This window comes from Indicator indicator, chromosome 4 (genome assembly GCF_027791375.1).
Source record: "Indicator indicator isolate 239-I01 chromosome 4, UM_Iind_1.1, whole genome shotgun sequence".
In the NCBI taxonomy this organism is placed as follows: Eukaryota; Metazoa; Chordata; class Aves; order Piciformes; family Indicatoridae; genus Indicator; species Indicator indicator.
Genome location: NC_072013.1, coordinates 42,779,335 through 42,799,993, shown reverse-complemented (window position 1 = coordinate 42,799,993; position 20,659 = coordinate 42,779,335). Strand labels below are relative to the sequence as shown.

Genomic DNA, 20,659 nt, shown 5'->3' with positions numbered 1-20,659 from the left:
TCGTTCACGTGTCACAGAATCACAGAATGTTAAGAGGTTGGAAGGGACCTGCAGAGATCATCGAGTCCACCCCACCTGCCCAAGCAGGATCACTTAGGGCAGGCTGCACGGGAACGCAGCCGGGAGGGTTTTCGAAGTCTCTAAGGCAGACCCCGCAACCTCTGTGGGCAGCCTGCTCTAATGCTACGTCACCCTCACCGTAAAGAAGTGTCTCCTCGTGCTGAGGTGGAACCTCCTGTGTTCTAGCTTGTACCCGTTGTTTCTTGTCTTGTCACTGGGCACCACCGAAAAGAGACTGGCACCTTCATCTTGACACCCACCCCTCAGTTATTTATAGACATTGATAAGAGCTCTTCTCAGCCTTCTCTTCTCCAGACTAAACAGTCTTTTTTCATAGGTGAGATGTTGCAGTCCCGACATCATCCTCGTAGCTCTCCGACAGACTCCCTCCAGCAGATCCCTGTCTCTCTTACACAGACTACTTTCCAATACTTGAAGAGCGAATCCGTTGATGTCCTGCAGACCCCACCGCTGGTCTTTCCCTTGGCGGCGGGTACAGGCCTGCCGCGCCGTGCCAGTCACTCCCTCACGGGATGGTGGCGCCAGCGCCCCGTCGTACCCCTCTGCGGTCGCCGCACGCTTCCAGCCGCCCCGATCTCAGCCTGTGACCTGCGGGCTCCTCTGGGGGACGGGATGCCGGACGCCATCAGGCACCGAAGCCAGCAGCCTTCGGCGCCGGAAAGGCGTTACCCGGCCTGAGCGCCCGGCCTCAGTACCGTGTCCGCCCCGCCCTCAGGCCGCACGGGGTCCGTGATGGCGGAGGCGCGGCCAGCGTTGGCTCGGGCTCTGCTGCAGCAGTGCGTGTGCGCCCGGCTGCAGGTGAAGCCGCCTGAACACGGCTCCGAGGCCGAGTGGGTGGAGGTAATGTCTGCCGCGGGCTGCCGCCCTCTCGGTCTCGACCTTTCTTCTTTCGGGGGAGCGGTAGAAGGTGGCTCGGAGCCGCTCCTAGGACGAGCGACAGGAAAACGCTCTCTCTTCGGCGCGCAAGCGCCAGCGGAGGCGGTGTGAGGCTACACTCTGTGAAGTGGTGGTGGCTCTGCCTTTTAAAGAGGATCCTTCCAGGGACAGTGAGGGAGTGGTACTGCCGTCTTTTGTCGACACATGCTCAAATCGGCAATCCCTGCAGGAATGCCCGTGGAATCTCAGGAGATCCCTGTCTGGCTTACCGTTTGTACTCGCGTTCAAAGCCTGTCCTCTCGGTGCTTGGGTTCGCCCCTCAGAAGCCTGCATGGGAGGTAGCCCCGGGGTAGAGGGGCTGGCCCCTGCGAGCAGCCGGGCGCCCATCCAGGGTTTCTCTACCCCCGCCAGGACAAATGGGGCAAAGTAAAGCCAGGGAAATGACCAGTTACCATCACTGGCAAAACGGGCTTGACGTGGGGAGTTTGAAGTTAATTTAATAACAGCATAAATATTTCCTTATAGATTTGGATATTGAGAAGGGGGGGTGGGGTGGGGGGGAAGGCAGCCATTTAAGCTAAGACACCTCCTCTTTTTTCTAGGTTAAGACACCTCTCCTACCCCTTTCTTAGTTTCTATTCCAGGGCCCTCTCCTTACACCTTTGCTACCAACCAGGGTTACAGTGAAGCTCTTCAGCAAGGCAACGAGCAGCACAAGAGGTTGGGATTAGTGCATTGCAGTTTCTCTCTGCTGCATCTCCTCATTCTTTACCTGCAGTCCAGCTTGCACTCCGCAGGCTTTGGCCTCCCCGGGAGCATGGCTGTTCCTCCACAAAATACGTCCCTCCACCAAACCATGTTATTCCCTCTTTAGTGTTAACTCACTTTCTTAAATACACTTCCACAGAGGTGCTACAAGCTTGGCTAATGGACCCAGCTATATACATTGTTAATTGCGTGACAGTGTACACTTGGAGAAGAAGGCCAAGTAGAGCAGCAGATCTATGGCAGCAGTAGTTCTGATAAAATTTTTTCCAAATCACTAACCAAAAATTAAATTAAGGATGTAGACCACCACACAACTTGAGGAAAACAATGTGATTTCCCCCTTTTCCTCCATACATTTCTTCTGAAAGAGGTAGGTAGGCCTGCAGACTCTTTGGGCTGTATGCTATGCATAGAGGTCAGAGCTATCGACCCAAGAATGGAGGTTGCCCTGTGGATGTGCTGTCCTGCTGTAGTTATCACTGTTCATGGGTTACCTAGGCTAGAATAATTCATCTGTGCAACTATCAACTATCTGTTGGTTTGTTGTTGTTGTCATTGTTTTCTCTTTTGTCCTTCTTTAAAGACTACTACCCAAAAAGGAGCTATATATGGTCACCCACATAACTTTTAAAAATTAAGTTTCTAACCTGTTTAAAGGGCTTATGAGTTTGTTCCACAGATCTGAAAAGAATTTTCTTCTTGTTTGTTTTTTAAAGGGCTGTCCCTAGGTGTTTCCACAGTTTGACTTTCATTGTTCTAAAAACGTTTCTCTCCTTGTTTGGAAGAGAAGTGGATCCGCAAGACCTAGGTTCTGCAGCGTGGTCTAGGAAATCAGAACGCTTAACTCAAAGAAAATACATGTCATCTCACGGATACTATTTGGTTGAAGTACATCTATGTGTATTGCATTATTAGCCTTTCAATGTAGGGTTAATTATAGTGACAATTATTCATCACTGTAGGAGAAACAACCTATTTCTAGTTTGCTAGTCTGAGAAGTAATTGTAGTTACAGTAAATAAACCCAGCAATGTCATTTTGTCTTTTAAACTATCTAAAAAGAGGCCTAAGTTCTGGTCTAGAGATGGCATGACAATTACAGATAGGTTATGCTTTTTGTATCTCTTATTTGAAGTTTTAAATGGCTTAACCAATATCATTGGAAAAGTAATAGATATCACTAAAGGAATCTGCAAGAGATTTGGGTGGTTTCAGCAGCAGGTATTCTTCAGACATGTACCTTTGGCATGGGTACTTAGGAATCTTTTCCTGCATACCTGGAGCTTTTTAAAAGAAATCTGTTTTAACAGCAACAGCTGCAAACACCTTGCAGTAAAATCCTATGGAAAATTTGTAGGTTCTTTAGTATAACTACTTTAGAGTTTATTGGAAGGAATCTTTGCTGCTGATGTTTGCTGGTAAGGTGATGTTAATATATGCATGTTAGTGCAAACATAAAAAATACAGACCTCGTAAATTATTATTTACATATACCATTGTGTTCCTAATGATCTGTAACAACTTAAAAGTAGGTCCTCACCTTGAGAAATTGTTAGTGTGCTATAAATAGCACATTATTTAGGTGGCTTTGAATAGCTTTTGAGCTTCAAGAGACCCCTGTAGGTACTTGAGGAACTTCAGAGCAGATTTTCTTTGTCTGGAAGAAGGTTAGGAGTGTACTTTGTATCTATACATGAATCACTACCTTCATTGTGCTTTCATGATTAAGTTTTTCTGCCCTGTTAAGTATTACTGGGGGTGTGATGTCTTTTTTATAAAGAAATGTTGGTTAGATAGCTTCCAGAAAAGCTTTATGTATACAGCAGAATACTTAGGAGGGAGAAAAGGAATTCTCCTGTTAAAGACAGGGGAGAAATAAGGAGAGATTTGGTGCATTTCACAACTGTGGGAAAAAAGAAACATAAGATGAATATTCAGCTAAAAATTATAAGTGCAGTGAAAACTCTGTCCCATATCTTCTTTCCCTTGATTTGTTTTCTGGTTAAGATAGCAAAAAGAGGTACAAAGTACCAGGCACAGACTTGTTCTGCAACCTCTGGCAGATGATGTAACCTCTCTTTGCTGCATCTGAATGTTAGAAATGTGAAGACAACTTCTCACAGGGCAGCAAATCTCCACTTGAAATGGAACTATCAAGCAATAATTTATGTAAGTTAGTTTTACAAACTGCATTCCTCAGGATAACACAGAGTATCTGTTTTCATTATTAGTTGCATTACATTTTCCTGGGGGGTGGAAAAAAGGTTGAGGAGAGATAATTAAATCCTGAAAAATTTAGGTGAATGTATTTAGTAAAGCGAGTGAGGAAAGAGTTGCTTGTTTTACCTGCAAAAAGATCTTTTTAGCATCGTTTGGAGGCAGCATTACTAAGGCTGGTTGTATGGCCTTAGGGGCTGGGCACTTCAACCCCTCGTGATGCAAGTTGCCTGGTCTGATGATTACTTAGGACAGTTGTATAATAAGTGGCAGTGTTGCAAAGTAACTTGCTTTACTGGTTTATCTAGGCATTTTAGTGCTAACTGTAAATCCACATAGAGCAGTTTCCCTGCCCAGCCACCTCCCTGTCACTATGCAAGTTCCTTGCAGTAACTGGTCACACGTCAGCATGTTGAATTTATGACCTTCTGATTTGTGTTATTTTGCTTGATCTTTACTACCTTAAACATAGCTCTGAAGAGCAGTCATCTAGACTTCAGTAGATTATAGAGGACCTTCAGCAATTGTGATATTTTTGCTTTGGTTCAAGAGGTTTACATGTTTCTATTCCTTACACTGGCAACAAGCACAAGTCTTAGGACAACTGAAACACTGACAGAAGGTCAGAGGGTTGGCGTGCATTAGTATTGGGTTACCTCTTCAAATTGTATTCAATTTCACATCTTCAATTAAGAAAACTAAGGAACAAAAAGTAAGATGTAAGAAGAGCTTGAAAAATGGTTGCACACACGTTGAAAATACTGTTCCACCGCAGTTTGCAGTCATAGTTAAAACTGTAGATTTCAACTTACCAACAGCTTGATAGTTTTCAACTATAACCTGGTTGTAGTTGAAAACTATAGATTGGACGTTAGGCAGAAGTTCTTTACTATGAGGGTGGTGAGACACTGGGAATGGGTTGCCCAGAGAGGTTGTGTATGCCTCATCTCTCTATGTTAAGGCCAGGCTGAATGAGGCTTGGAGCAGCCTGGTCTAGTAGGAGATGTCCCTGCCCATGGCAGGGGTGTTGGAACTAGATGATCTTTAAGGGCCCTTCCAACTCAAGTAATTCTGCAGTCATCTATGATAATGGTTTAAAAATATTCTAGAAGATCACTGATATATAAAACAAGTAGAAGCATCCTCTAGTATCTTTAATTTGCCTTTTTATTTTTAATTTAACCTCCTGTCCCTCCAGTTTCCCTCATATGTGTGTCTCATCTTGAGATAAAAAGTATATACCAAAATAGGTAACAACTCATGAGAGGCTGGAACAGTAATGAATGGTTTTAGTTAATCTGTCTAGCTTTAGGACTTGCAGACGTCGCTTTATTTACCTTTTTTGTATTTTCAGACTAACTCCTTGCAAAATATTGATACTTCTATGTGTGAGACTGTGCAAAGACACTGTCACAAGTCTCAGAATGATTTTCTGTGATGCGTAGTGTATTACAGAGTCACTTACTTCTAATGCAGTGGTCAGATATATAAAATGTCAATGTGTTTGGCCTGGTTTATCCCAAATATTTGTATTATTAGGTACGTCTGCAGTGCTATTCTCTATTAATATCCTTACACTGGTCTGGTTTTGGGGTGAATACTTAGCTAAACACACTGATATTTGACTTTTGTCATCTTGCACTTCTCTTCCTTATTCAAACAGATGATTTGGAATGTCATTTGAGGTTCAGGACATGACATTTCTCACAGTGTTTATGAAATATGGTAATCATTTGGGAACCTGTATGATATTCTGCAGTGGTCAATAATGAGTTTTGAAAGGAACCATTTGAAGCTTTTAAAAGTTCTCAGTGTGTGACATTTTGGCTGCAAGAAGCATTTCCTTTTTCTAGAAGTTAGTCACTTGAAAAATAGTTGAGAAGGCATAGTTCTTCTCAGTCATTGCCTTCAGCGTTTTGCTTCATCTCTGCAATAGCAAAGGAATAAAATCTCGTGTGTATAGCTGTGTTTTCCTCACCAAAACCCTTTATCTTTTAAAGAACAGAGGAAAGGAAAAATAAAGAAAAGAGAGGAAAAAAATTAAAAGGTATTTTTTAAGAAAATACATTTCTTATCCTGTTCACAGGTTCATAGAACGGTTTGGAAGAGATCTTGAAGATCATCTAGTTCCAGCCCCCTGACAAGGGCAGGACACCTTCCGCTAAACCAGGTTGCTCAAGGCCTTATCCAACCTGACCTCGAACTCCTCCAGGGAGGGGGCATCCACGACAGCCCTGTGCAACCTGTTCAGTGTCTCACCACTCTCACTGGAAAGAATTTCTTCCTAATACCCATTCTAAATCTGCCCTTCTCAAACTTCAATCCATTCCCTCTTGTCCTATCACTACAAGCCCCTGTCATAAGTCCCTTCCTGGCTTTCCCATAGGCACCCTTCAGGAAAGCCACCATAAGGCCTCCCAAGAGCTGCCTTCTCTCCAGGCTGAACAACCCCAACTCTTGCAGCCTGCCCCCCTAGGGGAGGTGCTCCAGCCCTCTGATCATCTTCATGGCCCTCCTCTGGACCCACTCTAGCAGTTCAGTAGCTTGTTTTGATACCAACAATGCTAATGGTGCCTTCCCACCCCAACCTAGTTAGCATCTCTTGGGTGGCATTTCATAAACTGACGTTTATTTTCCTTTTAACAAAAATACAAGGATACTTCTTGACAAAGCAGTGGTGAGGGTTTTTTAGATACTGTATGCCTGTGGATGTTATGTGCCTTTCTTTTTCTCTCATTAAGTTCTCTTTAAATTCTTCAGGTATGCTTCTGTCTGAAACACAATTGCTGTTGGCTGCAATGCCTATCAGTTTGCCTTAATAAAGCACAGGTTGTGGCACACATATTCCTTGTGAAAAGGAATAGACAAGAAAAGATAGACAAGAATATCCTTGTGTTGTCTTCTCAATACAGACCTAATTCTTCCATCAGATACTTCTTACAAGTAGTCTCTCTGAATGTTAAAGAAATGGCATATCCTTTATACAGATCAGAGGAAAGGTCCTGTTTCACCAAAAAGATTTCACCCAAACTGATAAATAATATTTTGAACAACTATATAATATTCTGAATAACTTCATAGTTGCTGGTCATCATATTTAAATCATTAATTAACATACACTGTGGGGTTGTTTGGTTTTTTTTTAGAATTATCCCATGCTAGATTACTTTTGACATCAAAATATAATTCAGCACACTGACAAGTCCTGTGGTGTTTGTCATGTTTCATAATGGGTAATAAATTCATAATTCACATTGAAAATTATTTTCTCTGTATGTTTAATAGGGAAAAAAAAGAGCTTAAATTATTTTCCATGCTGGATTTAAGTACACTAATTCATCTTGTCACCTTGTCTGTGTTAATAGTGTACATTGTACATTCCAACTAAATTTGGCTTCACATGGAGCTAATAAATGGGCTTAATTGCGTGTAGAGGCATTGTGCACATAATTTGTATGTATCTCACAAGCTTTCACAGTGTGGTGTAGGAACTCTATGTCTGATGCTGTACTAAATAATCAAAACTACTCATGGAAGCTTATTTTGTTGTGTGGGTTTTTTCGTTTTTGATACCAGTTTTAATCATAAGTGTGCATGGTGGACAATGAGAAATGTTGACATAGTTTTCTGTAATCTTTCGTAGATCCAGAAAGGACTTGTTATCTACATATGCTTCTTCAAAGGTGCTGATGAGGATCTTGTTCCAAAAATGGGTATGATATAAGCCTTATAAATTGTTACATTGTTTGAAAAAGAAAAAAAGAGAAGACAGGAAGGAGTCAGAAAGTCATATAATTATTGCAAATCAATCACCTGGCTTTAAACAGCTTGGCTGGCCTTGTTTCTTCTGACATCTGTCTATACAGACTCACAGAATGTTAGGGGTTGGAAGGGACCTCAAAAGGTCACCAAGTCCAACCCCCCCTGCCAGAGCGGGATCATTTAAATGAGGTCACACAGGAATGTGTCCAGGTGGGTTTTGATTGTCTCCAGAGGAGACTCTACAACCTCTCTGGGCAGCCTGTTCCAGTGCTCTGCCACCCTCATAGTGAAAAAGATTTTGTTCATGTGGAACCTCCTCTGCTCCAGCTTGCACCTATTGCCCCTTGTCCTGTCATTGGGCAACAATGAGCAGAGCCTGGCTCTGTCCTCCTGACGCTGCTCTTCACATATTTAGAAACATGAATGAGGTCACCCCTCGTCTCCCCTTCTCCAAGTGAAAGAGACCCAGCTCCCTAAGCCTTTCCTCATAAGGGGCACTCCCTTAATCATCTTTGTGACTCTAGCCTCTTACCCTGTCCCTCTGCTCATCATCAACCCATTAGAAAATCAGTTCCCATGATGATAATGTTCTAGCAAATAAAGAAAAAGCTGCTGATTGATATATTAGCAGGTATCAGGCAACAGACTCAGTCCAGGATGGCACTGAATTTAGAGAAAATTATTTTCAAGTAATAAATGGGTTAATTTGAGAAATATTTTAGCACTGTACGTGCAGGATATTTAAAATTACAGCCAGTAGAGGGAGTGGATAACTAAACAGTGCTCTTTCCATCTCATTTCTGTGGTGCCATGTACAGTTAGCATTTCAAGTGCAGTTTTCTGCTTTAGAAGTAAATCCAACAATACCTACAGTTCTTTCCAAAATGCACTTTAGCATTTACATCAAAACAGAGAAGATGCTGTGGATGAGGTCAAATGGTAGTAATTTCTGTCTTCACCCACTGTTACTTTGGCTTGAGGGTTTTTTTTTGTTTGTTTTGTTTTAATTTTTACTTTTATTTCATTCCTTCTGCCTCCTTTTCTCCATCACTAGCACTGGATCACCTGGGAAATTCTGTGCTGCCCTGTATTCCAGATAAAAGTGCCCTTTCTCTGAGGCTGACTGATAATAGTGGTTTTGCAAAAGGTTGTATAACAATAGCCTATTTCAGGCTACTTGCTGGGACCAGCAGAAAGAGCTGGCAATGCACAAGAACAGATGCTACTGAAAAAGCTGAGAGCAGCTCCTGGGCAATTCTCTCTTGGTTTTGGAGGACACAGTCTTACTGTGATGCTAAACTACAATGAAAATCTGTAGTTGTATATAAAGCTATGATAGGAAAATTGATTTTGTGCTTGTGAGAGTTTCCTGAGACTGTTACTTGAGAATAAGAACCTTTTCAGCTGTGTGGCAGCTGAAACAGGCCAGAAAAAGAAAGCTCTGTTTCTCATTAGGAGATTAATCTGTGAGTATTTTCTTTAAGTTTCTGTTTTGTAGAGTATTTTTTTCCTAAATTAATTTTAAAGCTGGGAAGCCCAGAACTGGATGCAGTGTTCTGGGTGGGGCCTCACCAGGGCAGAGTAGAAGAGGAGGAGAACCTCCCTCAATGTGCTGGACACATTCTTCCTAATGCCCCCCCAGGATACCACTGTCCTTCTTTGCAACAAGAATAGTATTTATTGACTCTGTATTTTGCTAATCAGCAGTTTCTTGTCCTTGTCACACATTACAATATTTGTTGAATTTTGTTTGTGATGTTATATTAGGGTCCTTTTTATTTTTTTTTCAGTTACACTAACTCTTATTTTTATTTGCAGTCAATACACTGCTGAATGTTAAATTGAGTGAAAATGAAAGCGGCGAGTACATTTCTGTTCTGGATTTACCAGGCGATGTGCTAATCATACCACAAGCTACCCTGGGCGGTAAGCTGAAGGGGAAAAAGATGCAGTACCATGCAAATATTGAAAAAGAGAAAGGGTTGGAACTTTATTCTCAGTTTGTGACTTTGTGTGAAAAAGAACTGGCTGTCAATGCCAGATGCATGGAAGCAGGTGTTCTCGTCAAGCACGGCACATACGGAAACAGGCAGGTGTTAAAGCTGGATACAAATGGACCTTACACTCATCTGATTGAATTTTGAAAAAATAAGTGATAACCTGGGTACAGAACTGGCTTGCAAGTGATGTTTGTTTGGTTTTCATTTCTAAACAGTAATGTACTTAAATGGTTTGGGAGATAGAGTGCAAGAAAGATTTTCGCTCATCTGTACTGCTGTTGCCAATGCCATTAAACAGAAGGATGCCCAAGACTGCTTTGCAAAAATGAATATGTGGTTTATGTCCATTCTCATCTGAAGTGTGCTCAAAATAATTGTCAGTATTGATGCAATGGAGAAGTACAATTAGGAAGGCTTTACTGAAAAAAAATGGGGTAATTCATGCATTCCTTACTACAAAATAATGACAAAAGTATTACATGGACCAGCTGCTGTAAATTGTGCTTGAAGAAGCAAAGTTTATAGGTCAACAAAAGAGAATGCTGTAGGTATATTTACTGCTTCCCAGATTTCCTGAGTCAGACAATTTTTGTCTTTCTGTTTTCTAGCTGACAGATCTATTGAAAGCACAAATTCATTGAATTTTTAGCCTCCTAGAGAGTAGCTATTAAGCAAGAAAGTCCATCCCCTCATCCAGAGTGTGTGGGACACTTTAAGGTAGTACTACAAAAATGGTAGGGCCTTGAAAATGATCAGGGGCTTGGAACACCTCTGCTACAAAGACAGGCTGAGGGAGCTGGGGTTGTTCAGCCTGGAGAAGAGAAGGCTCTGGGGAGACCTAATAGCCTTCCAGTACCTGAAAGGGGCCTACAAGAAGGCTGCAGAGCGACTGTTTCCAAAGGCTTGTAGTGATAGGATGAGGGACAATGGTTTAAAACTAGAGTAGGTTTAGATTGGATATTAGGAACAAGTTCTTTATCAGGAGGGTGGTGAAACACTGGAACCTGGGAACAGGCTGCCCAGGGAGGTGGTTGAGGCCACATCCCTGGATATATTCAGGGTGAGGCTTGACAGGGCTCTAAGCACCCTGATCTAGTTGAGGATGGTCCTGCTTACTGCAGGGGCTTGGACTAGATGACCTTTGGAGGACCCTTCCAACCCAAACCATTCTGATTCTATGATACTAGGACTGAGCATGATCTATACAGGGAAGAAAAAGTGGTGCTTCTAGAAACTGAAGTCAAGGCAGTAGCACTGAATCGCTTTCTCGAAGTCTGCACTGTGAAATCTCCTCTGATGTGTTTTGATAGGTTGCTTGCTATAGCTTAATCTGTGTCCTTGTTACCTTGGTCTTGTCTGTTCAACTCTTTCATAACAGAGCCTCAGGAAAAGGATAGAAATATTCAAATGAAAACAACGTCAAGAAAATGGTACGATGTATGCTGCCGTCTCATTGGGCTCTCTGCCCCTATTGCTTCCTTCCAGATTTTTGTTAGGCAGAGACAGGCTTACATTGCTTTTATATACAGTGTTGGCACATTTGGGGCCCTGACTGCCATAAACATTATTAAGAAGATAAAATGGGAAATTCTGCCTTGTAAGGCAGTAAGAACAGAACAGCTACGTTAAAATGTGGCAAATTCAAAACTCATTCACGTGCATTCATCTTTTGAGTCAAGTCCTCTGTCACTGCAGCATCATGTTTTTTGAAGTCAGTAATTTAGAAGAGTTCAGACTGAAATTAAACATTGATATGGTTTGCAGTAATTATCCAGAATTCTCATTTAAATAATAGATTCTTTTTGAAAAAGATCTAGAAGCTCATGGTTAGCAAGCATGCCAGCCTGTTCAATCATAAATTGCAGGTCAGCAGTTACAAATACTCTGTCCTTATCTTTATTTAAAAAAAACCCAACTGAATGTATCTGCAGGCTCAAACTGTGCCATGAGAATCACATTTTTGAACACATACAAAGCTCATAGTTTTGGTAAGAGCATAACGAGATTTTTTTTTTCAGTTTAACATAAGTATGGTTAATAATTATGAAATAGAATGTTGAAATCTTGGCAGCTAGCACTCTCACAGTTGAAAACAACCATTCACATAAATGTCCTAGAAATATTAGCCAAGTCCCAAATGACATATTTATTCATTAATAATTAACAATTATGACAGACACAGTATGAGCCATGTTCTAAGCCCTTACAAGCACCATTTCAGTAAGAGTGCCCTGATGTAACTAATACAAACTCATTATTATTTCTGTGCTTGAAAAACCTTTATTTATTCCTATTTCTGTTGAAGGACAAATCCTAAAATGTGCTGAGCAATACAACTTTTCACTGACCTTACAGGAATTGCAGGTATTCAGTATATCTCAAGAAGTGATCCTTTGAGATAGAATACAAAGTCTGCAGGGTTTATTTTTTTTATTTTTAATTTTTTTCCCCTGGCTTCATAAAGATCTCTGGCAGCCTTGCAATTCATTGTCCATGTTTCAAGTTCTAAGAGGAATGAGCTTGAAAGTGTTCAGTGAAAAAACAGACTTGAGACCAAGCTCCATCCCACACCAGTCTCTCATACAAAGCACATATAAACTTCTGTATATTTCAGTGGTTTTTGGAGTGAGACAGAACTCTGGATTTTCTGCAAAAAGGTGGCATTTTTGTGTATTATCTATTTCAGATTTTTTTGTGTATCCATCTCAGAATGCTGATTTCTCTCATCTTCTCCTCCAACAATTGGTAGCTTGTTGAATGCTGTGCTCTTTGTACTGCTTCATTTATGTCTACTATTGATTCACAATCCATTTACTGAAAGAAGCCACTTCTGAATAATATGATGGAAAAATTGATTAAGGTTATTCTTTCAAAGTCAAATGCTCATTCCTTTCTGCCATGAATGTATATTTTAAATGACCTGACACTGCTTTAAATAGTTTGTATTTTATCACTAGACAAAAGCTCAAATAATTATCCTGTTCTATACTTAGAGAATATCTATTGGAAGATGCTTAATATTCCCCAGTTTCTTAAAATACACTACAAAACCAGGAGTCATCACTATGCTATTCTAGTATGGCCTCCAAATCAATTGTCACACAGTGTTATATAAGGTTTTTGTGACCTTGTTTGCAGCATGTCTAAGGTGAACATGCATGGACTATGAACTGTGCTCATAAAATGAATGAGTTTAGGTGCAGTAGGTTGTTTTCTAGTCAGCAGTATTCCTGCTTCCTTTGCATGCCCTTTGTGGAAATACCTCTGCTGCTACATACAGTACGCAGCATACAAAGGTTAGTCCAGAACTGGAAGGTAATGGGCAGCATGTAGCCCAGGAATACTAGGAAAAAGGCTGACATTGTATTGCTATCACTAGTAACAGTCCACAGGATGTCTTGAGTTTACAAGACAAAAGGATGGAGGCTTACCTCACATGCTTTGTCTGAACTTTCCTTGATATTCTTGGAGCTTTGCTTTTACTTGATTTAGCTGTTAACAACATTTTTTCTAATGACAGGAGCCTACTGGCTAATTTATTTTATTTTGGCTTTGTATGGTGTTAGGCAGATACTAATAATAAGCAGTTATTCTGTGTAGAATAATATATGACTCTAACATAATGTTACAGCATAGAGAAATGAAGGCTAGTTAGAGCAGCAATAGCCTAGAGAAGTGGAAACATCATCTGCAGTGTCAGAGGAGTAGAGGAATGGGACGCTATGACACAGGGCACAGGCTGGCACTGGAGATCTCAAGGTTAAAAAGGACTTGCCAATGGTCAGTTACAGACATGCAGACCCAGAGCTGGACAAAAATAGTTTTAGGGGTAAAAAAAGAGAAGAAAGAACAAGTACCTAAGACAAATAAAATACAAAATATATAGTTACAGACTAGTGAAGAAAAAGTAAGGTGTAAAACTTCATTAGAAAACAGAAAATAGGCCCAGGTGAGAGCTACTTCCACAAGAGGGAAAAGGAGAACCATAAACACCAACATCATACTCCAGCTGACACAGGACTAGGGATGCTGATGATTCATTATGCTTCTTCCACCAGATGGAAGCCACAGGGAGGTGAAAGGGTATGCATGACACCTGGAGAAGGGGTAGGCACTAGGCAGCGCATGGATAATGATTTTAACTGTAGTATTATTATTGAGACTTTCTCTACAATTGCTTTATTTTTATTTCCTTTCTTTTTCTGCAATAATTAGACCTGGACTGATGGCAATTCTTTGATTAGACTGCTAAAGCTGCAACTGCACTAATAAATGTTGGTTGACTTTCACATAGGATGGCTTTCTCTTTTCCTGCAACAAGATTTTTGCATGTAACAGCTTCTGCAGAGAGTTGCTTCCCCATGTTGAAATGGCACCCACTTGATGGGCTGCTGGATATTAGCCAACCTTTGTGGTGTTTTTCACCAGGTCCTTTAATGAAGCTGTGATGTCTGATCTCATCTCATTCTCCACAAAAGTGCACAGCAGTTTCTTTCTTCCTTGTGATTCAGTGCCCTCCTTGAGTTCCAACAGTCTGAAGCATCTGTTCAGATTTAAAAGTATGATCTGGTGACCCTCAATCTCATCTCTGGTATAAAAAGAGTTTTTTTGCAGAAGGAGGTATGAAGCTTTTAAGCTTCCGTTATTTTCTGCTTTTAGTCTCTCATAGTCTCTACTTTGCTACATGGTCTCCTTCAAACACATTATGGTGATGTTTTTTTTTTAGGGCTGGAATGGTCTCTAGAAATCCACATGCATTACCTGAGATCTGCTGCTAAGCCCCTATGTGACTGGCTTAAATTTTGAACTTCTATGTGTTTCAGTTTTCATCTAATAAATGGGTATTTACCTTTTTTTTCCCCAGTGTGTCACTGCTTAAGACTCTGCATTGAGCAAAGCAATGACTATCACTATGTTTAGTGTTTCACATAGCACAGTGAAGCTGGACTGTCTGTGAGACCCACCAGCTGCTTTACATTAGAAATCAGGGTCACAGCTGCTGGATGAGAACAGAAATCCTTAATCTTTTTCTTGAAAAAACAGCAAAACTCTCAAAATTTGAGACTTTTTCTTTGAGAATTTAGTGAATTTAGTATCTCCTCTTTCTTCTTATTTTCTTGAAATTCCATCAAAGCAACTCATAATTTGGGAGTCTCTACAAGATTCTGTTACCAGGAGTGCTATGCAACGACAGTTGAAAACTACAACTGTCCAACTACAGTGAACAAGAGAAAGAAACAGCAGCTAAAATAGCCTTAATAAATATGAATGTGTTGCATTTTCTATTTAAACCAATGCTGTCTGCTAGTTCAATTACTGCCAGTGTGTGGCTTTGGGCAAAGCGATTTTCTGCTCCACTTTTTCCATCTGCAAGACAAAGAGTGAAAACAGGGTAAAAAAAGGTTTAAAACTAGTGTTTTGGTTTTGTTTTGGGGTTTTTTTTCCCCTCTTTTACTAGAGGCAAAAATTCACCTCTGTTCCTGTTTTTGCATCCAAAAAGGCAGTATGTTCTCACCTCTTTTCACCCTTACTGGAGCTACATCAGTGTAGCCTTTCACTGCTTCCTACTTTATCCTTTGCATCACAAATGTGACTTAAGCTAATGTCCACAGAGCACTTTGAGTACCTCAAGAGACAGCATGGTATCACTACAGATAACACTCCAAACTATTTCTAAATTAGGAATGACTCAGCATGGAAAAGCAAATAAATGGTATTCCTGATGCACTGTTCTATTTCATATTTATTTATGTATCTTGTTACTCTGAATTTAAGATCGCTTTCTGTTCACTTTGCCAGTGCCACAATATACGCCCTGTTACATCAGTATGTATCAAAAATGTACAGGTAAGGAGCTTAAGGCTATTTAGATGTGCTCTGTTAGAGATTGCAATTAAGGTTTTAGACTAACAGTGAAAGCAAAAGATTCTTGGGAGGCCTTAATATTTGTCTGGCAATCCATTTCTAGATGTCAGTAATGTGCAGCTAATTCTTGTTACAATATGTTATCCAGGATTCTTCAGATTTTCATTTTAAAATTTTAAAAAATGTATTATTCATTTTTACCACTGAAGGGTGATCATTTATTCGCACATTAAACTGATGTGTTTGTCATGGTTTCAGCAGGACTCATTTCCCTTTCTTATTTCCTGCTCCCATTTTGGTAGCTGTATTTAACATTATCTAGGCCTGCATGTGGTTTTTTGTTGTTGTGTTTTGTTTTGTTGGTTTTTTTTTACATTTTAAGAATAAAAATAACAGCAGGACTGTGTTATTTCTTGGCCAGAATTCAGGCCTTGTATTTTGTGATAGTACAAAAAGCAACTGTGTTGGGAATGAAAAGGAGTCTAGCAGTATTTAAGCACGAGATAAAACCATATATTAATTTTGATATTCAATGTGTAAAGAAAGGTTTGTAACTAAGGGTTTGCAAAAGCTAGGACAGACCAAACTGTTCTGGATTCTGTAGCCATTCAGAAGGCATCCTGAATGTTTCACTTTTGGGATTAGAAACATTTATATTGTTACTGTCACAACCCAGGGAGCATTGATGGACAGCCATGGATGCTAAGAGCTGCAGCAGTTCTAGCAATGAGCACGTTATGGTGTTTCCAGGCAGATTAGTAACCTTACTTAATCCTACATTAATGCCAAATTTAAGTTGTCTGTTGCTTGTGGGGTAACTGTTTGCAGAATCAGACCTGAATGATCTGACTGTACTTAAATGGGCATACTGACTGTTCAACGTGCTTGCAAAAAGAAACGTTTCATTTTATAATTAAAGATGTTCCTTCTTACTGATTTTTAGATGTAATGGAGTTTATTTTGTTTGCTATGCAATTATTTGGTGATGTCTCATTTGCTTTAAATCAGGCCCCTAGTCCTGCAATTCTGACTCATGTGTAGACAGTCCCACTGAATTCAAATATATTCTTTTCTCTTCCTCTAGAGTCAATGAGGATTATAAAGCTGTTAAGAAAGGAAATATTTAGCTCAGAGGCATATGTGACTGCACAGATATTCTACTATGACTGGAATTTGTATGGCAGAACTGATTCATGCTCTAAATCAGTCAACCCACTTTACCAAGAGAGACTAACTAATGAGAAGCTTAATCAGTAGGTTTGTGCATTGCAATTATTTTCCAGTTGCTTATTTTATTAAATAATCTGTTATTGAAGCTCAGTCAGATCTAGTGGGGAATGGGGAAACTGAATTAATTGTCCTATTTTTGTCTGGTTTGGAACAGAATACTATAAACTTGCATGACAATATTTTGTTTATTTCAGATCGGAAAGGGGAAAGATAAAAATGGCATAATGCATAATAAAAATGCATAACTGCTGAAGTAGATGCTAATTTGAAGCAGTGCATGGTTAACACCTTGTTGACCAGTTTAGGGGGAAAAAAATGACATTAAATAATCAGCTTTATCTATAAATGAATTAAACCCTCACATAAGCACTGCTGGTACAAAGTGTACCCTAAAGCAGATGTAGCTGGAGATAGGAGTGTCCTGCATCAGCATCTCTTGTTATTCCAACTGATTCATATCAATTTAGCATTAAAATAGCATTATTTGAGCTGGTGTCATGTATACTGGGATCTGGGCAAGATCATTCTTGGGAAAAACTGAGCATGAGTGTACTTCTTAATAAGTGATGTTTTGTCTTGCTCTGTGCTCATGTAACATTCAGTATTATGAGATACTAATCTCGAGCAGGTCCCTGCCACAACAAAGTGAATAATAGGCATAATAATGATAAAAATAATAATATAAAAATTAGTCCTCTAGATTTTGGGTTGTTTATTTGTTTCTCAGCTAAACTGAATCAATCTTCACAAATGTTACCAAGTCTGTTACTTCAGGACTGTCAGAGCAGCCTTTGTTTTTCTGAAGCTTTGGGAAATGTCATAACACCAACAGGTTTTGAATATAAATGGTTCAGTTGACCTTTTCACAAGTTGAATGGCAGATTGCTTTATGCTGAGCAGCAGCAACTCATCTTCTGATCAAAATTCGGTTAACTGAGGAAATAAATCTTTCCTGGGGGTGTACATCATTTTCAATACCAGGGGTTAACACCTTTACACCATCAGGAGTTTGTGGAGTTGATTTCTGTGAAATATAAGTATGGAAATAATTTCCTGCTTCAGGTGTGAGGCATTTACATATTTTTCATTACCATATCCATTGGCAGAATTTGTTTCTTACAAAATGCCATTGCATCAATGCTAGTGTTTGTTTATCACAGGCTGCTTAGTAAAAATGAAGACGCCCTTGGCATCTATAGCAAAGTGTAACTGGGCAGTTTGCTGTGTGCCTTTTGAAATACTCCTCAGTGGCACCATCTACATGACTGAATACAGATGCTCACAAGGAGGTCACACTGCATATAAACTTTGCATATTGAGCCTATTTGAAAGTGAATTTACAAGCTTATGTAAGGGCTACACACAGTTTCAGCTCTTACACTTATACATCCCAGGCATTAGTCCCTCCCATGTGATGATCTGCACCACTTCAAAGAAGATGGCCTCTGAGAACGCTATAGAGAGGAATCTTAGTTTTCCACTCAGAGGTTTAACTAATAAGAAGATGAAAGATCATCTTTAAGACTTGTTGTATGGTCAAAAAGAGTCTTTAATCCCAGAAGGCATCATTTCTTCATCAACTTTTTAGCAGCAGCCTAAGAGAACATATCAATCCCACCAAACTAACTTGTTGCCAGCAGAACCAGAAGACCAGGTCCCTGTCTTCCAGTTTCTTCTGCTAGGTAGTTGGTAGGATGCAAAAACAACCCAGACATGGCTAGGCATCAGCTACAAAACTACAATAATATTGTTTGGGGTTTTTTAAACAAAAAAAAAAAATGGTTGAGAGACATATATTTCCCCTTTAAGACAAAACTTAAATTCCGATGACAGAATTCAGAAAAGAAAATGCCCCCAAAAGAAATTTTGTGATGACTAGTGAATTGGCTTATGACATTTTCCAAGGGCAGAAGTCCCAACAACAGAGCAACAACCTCTTTCAGTTGGAGCAACTACACAGTAGAAAAAAAACCCAGGTGAAAATACGGAGAAGGCCATGTCTGATCTTGCCAGTAAGACACAGAATGACTCGGTGACTTGGGATCTCATCCCCATTTGGTTGTTACACTGGTGAAACCCAAGTGTAACAGCTTTTGCAAATGCTGAGTTTGACAAGCGGTTAAGATTAATGAATGGCAGGTTACAGTAACCGTACTGGCTGAGGTCCAAAGGCCCTCTCCAGAAATTGAGTGCCTGAGGGGTGAAGATCAGCAATCACGACGACTCTGATCAGAACCAGGTACAAGTCTCAACAGTGCCAATTGAGATATCTTAAGAAGAATCACTAGTTTACAAAACAAACCAAACCCCTAATTCCCCATGAGGGTTTTCATGCCCTTTCAGCAGAGCGGGAGCAACGCGGAGCCACAGAGCGACCCTCGGGGCGGTGGCTGCGTTCCCTCCAGCACCGCGACACGTTGCCGCGGTGTTCCGCTCCTCGCCGCCGTCCCGGGACTCCTCGTTCCCTCGGACCCCTACCGCCTTCCGGAGCGCCGAGGTCCCCGCTGGCCACCGCGGGCGCTCGATGGCTCGGGGCCCGATTGCACAGCCCTGAGCGACGGCGGCGCCCTCCTCTCCCGCCGGCGGGCGGCATCGGCGGCGGCCCCGGGCGCAGGCCCTCGCCGCCCCCCCGACTGGAGGAGGGAGGACGGACGGAGCCGAGCCCCGCAACGCTGCTGCCACCCCGCAGAGCGGCGCGGGAGCCTTGCCGAGCCAAGCCGTGCCGTGCCGGCCAGGTATCACGGGCGGCAGGGGTGGAGGACGCCGGTTCTGCCACCCCAGCTGCCGGAGCAGGCGGGGAGTGGGCTCCAGAGGGGGTCGTCAGGAAAGGGGCGCGACGAGTCCCGTCAGCCGGCTGGGTGAGGGAGCCAGGGCCTGGAAGGGGACACGGAGCCGCAGAGGGAGGAGGGCGCGGATGGCCCTAAACCGGCGGAGTGTAAGCCCCACCCGCCCAGACTGGGCGCGGGGTGAGGGGCTGTGTGCGGGCGGGCAGCAGGGCCGAGGTGAGCCGGGGAGCTTGCTGAGGGGCTGCCCGAGGCCTGCGCCGGAAAATTGCTCCATCACCCCCGGAGCTGTCTCTGTGGGTGAGGCAGACGAGCCGGCTCTAAAGCCGGTGGCCGGGTGGCTCCAGCCCAGCCCTTTCCCTGGCGTTACGGGGCAGGTCTTACCCCCGTGCGGGGAGCGGAGAAAGGTCTTCTGGCCGCGGGGGGCGAGGCAGGCGGGCCACACGCGTGGTGCCATCCGAGTGTCGCCCCGCCACGCCAAATGTCACGGGGAGGGGCGAGAGAGCCATCGTGCCACCGGGCTTGGGGTAAACAGGAAAGGGCTGCGGGGTAGGCGAGGGTGAGCGTCTGCCTCTTAAGGGTCGAGACAGATCCTAAGACTGCAGGGAGGATTTGGCACTGACTTGCGGCGAGGTTGCACGTGTTTAGGGTCTGTTTTTGTATTTTCTTACAAATCTTGCTAATTAAGAATATTCCGGGCGAAAGGCAGCGATATTCGACCTTATGATACGCAGAAACGTTATTGCAGGCTTTTGCGGTTTGTTTCCTGGCTGCCTAGATAGGATGACAAGCAAGTCTACACCGTATAACCGGTAAAAACTTTGCACGGGGTTGTTAGAACCTGTAAATTTATATTAGTGTTGACGTTTTGGAATGAGGGGAAAAGTAATAGACACTGTAAATTAAAGTTTCTTGAGATATGGGTGGAAGGGTGATAAGAGAATAGGGAGGCAAGATAAAAGTTAAGTCGAGCTCAGCTTTGTGCTTCTTTGAATGAAATTTGGTGGGTTTGGAAGTTTGGATTCATTATTTGTAATATTTCTTCAAGTTTGGGGGTTGATTTAGTAAGATTAAGTAT

General features: G+C 41.9%; 1 protein-coding gene across 1 annotated transcript; it reads left to right on the top strand.

Annotated features, from left to right (window-relative positions):
• The first annotated feature begins 813 nt into the window (after nucleotides 1-813).
• DTD2 (D-aminoacyl-tRNA deacylase 2) lies at nucleotides 814-9,847 on the top strand. Its single transcript, XM_054400634.1, has 3 exons — nucleotides 814-921; nucleotides 7,585-7,654; nucleotides 9,522-9,847. Exons 1-3 carry the CDS (start codon nucleotides 814-816, stop codon nucleotides 9,845-9,847), a joined length of 504 nt encoding a protein of 167 aa, XP_054256609.1.
• The last annotated feature ends 10,812 nt before the right edge of the window (nucleotides 9,848-20,659 follow it).

Excerpts from the sequence above, each read along its gene's own strand:
- DTD2 (XM_054400634.1), top strand. The coding sequence starts at position 814 with ATGGCGGAGGCGCGGCCAGCGTTGGCTCGGGCTCTGCTGCAGCAGTGC. Across the intron at positions 922-7,584 it reads CCGAGGCCGAGTGGGTGGAG|ATCCAGAAAGGACTTGTTAT; the intron begins GTAATGTCTGCC and ends AATCTTTCGTAG. Across the intron at positions 7,655-9,521 it reads GGATCTTGTTCCAAAAATGG|TCAATACACTGCTGAATGTT; the intron begins GTATGATATAAG and ends TTTTATTTGCAG.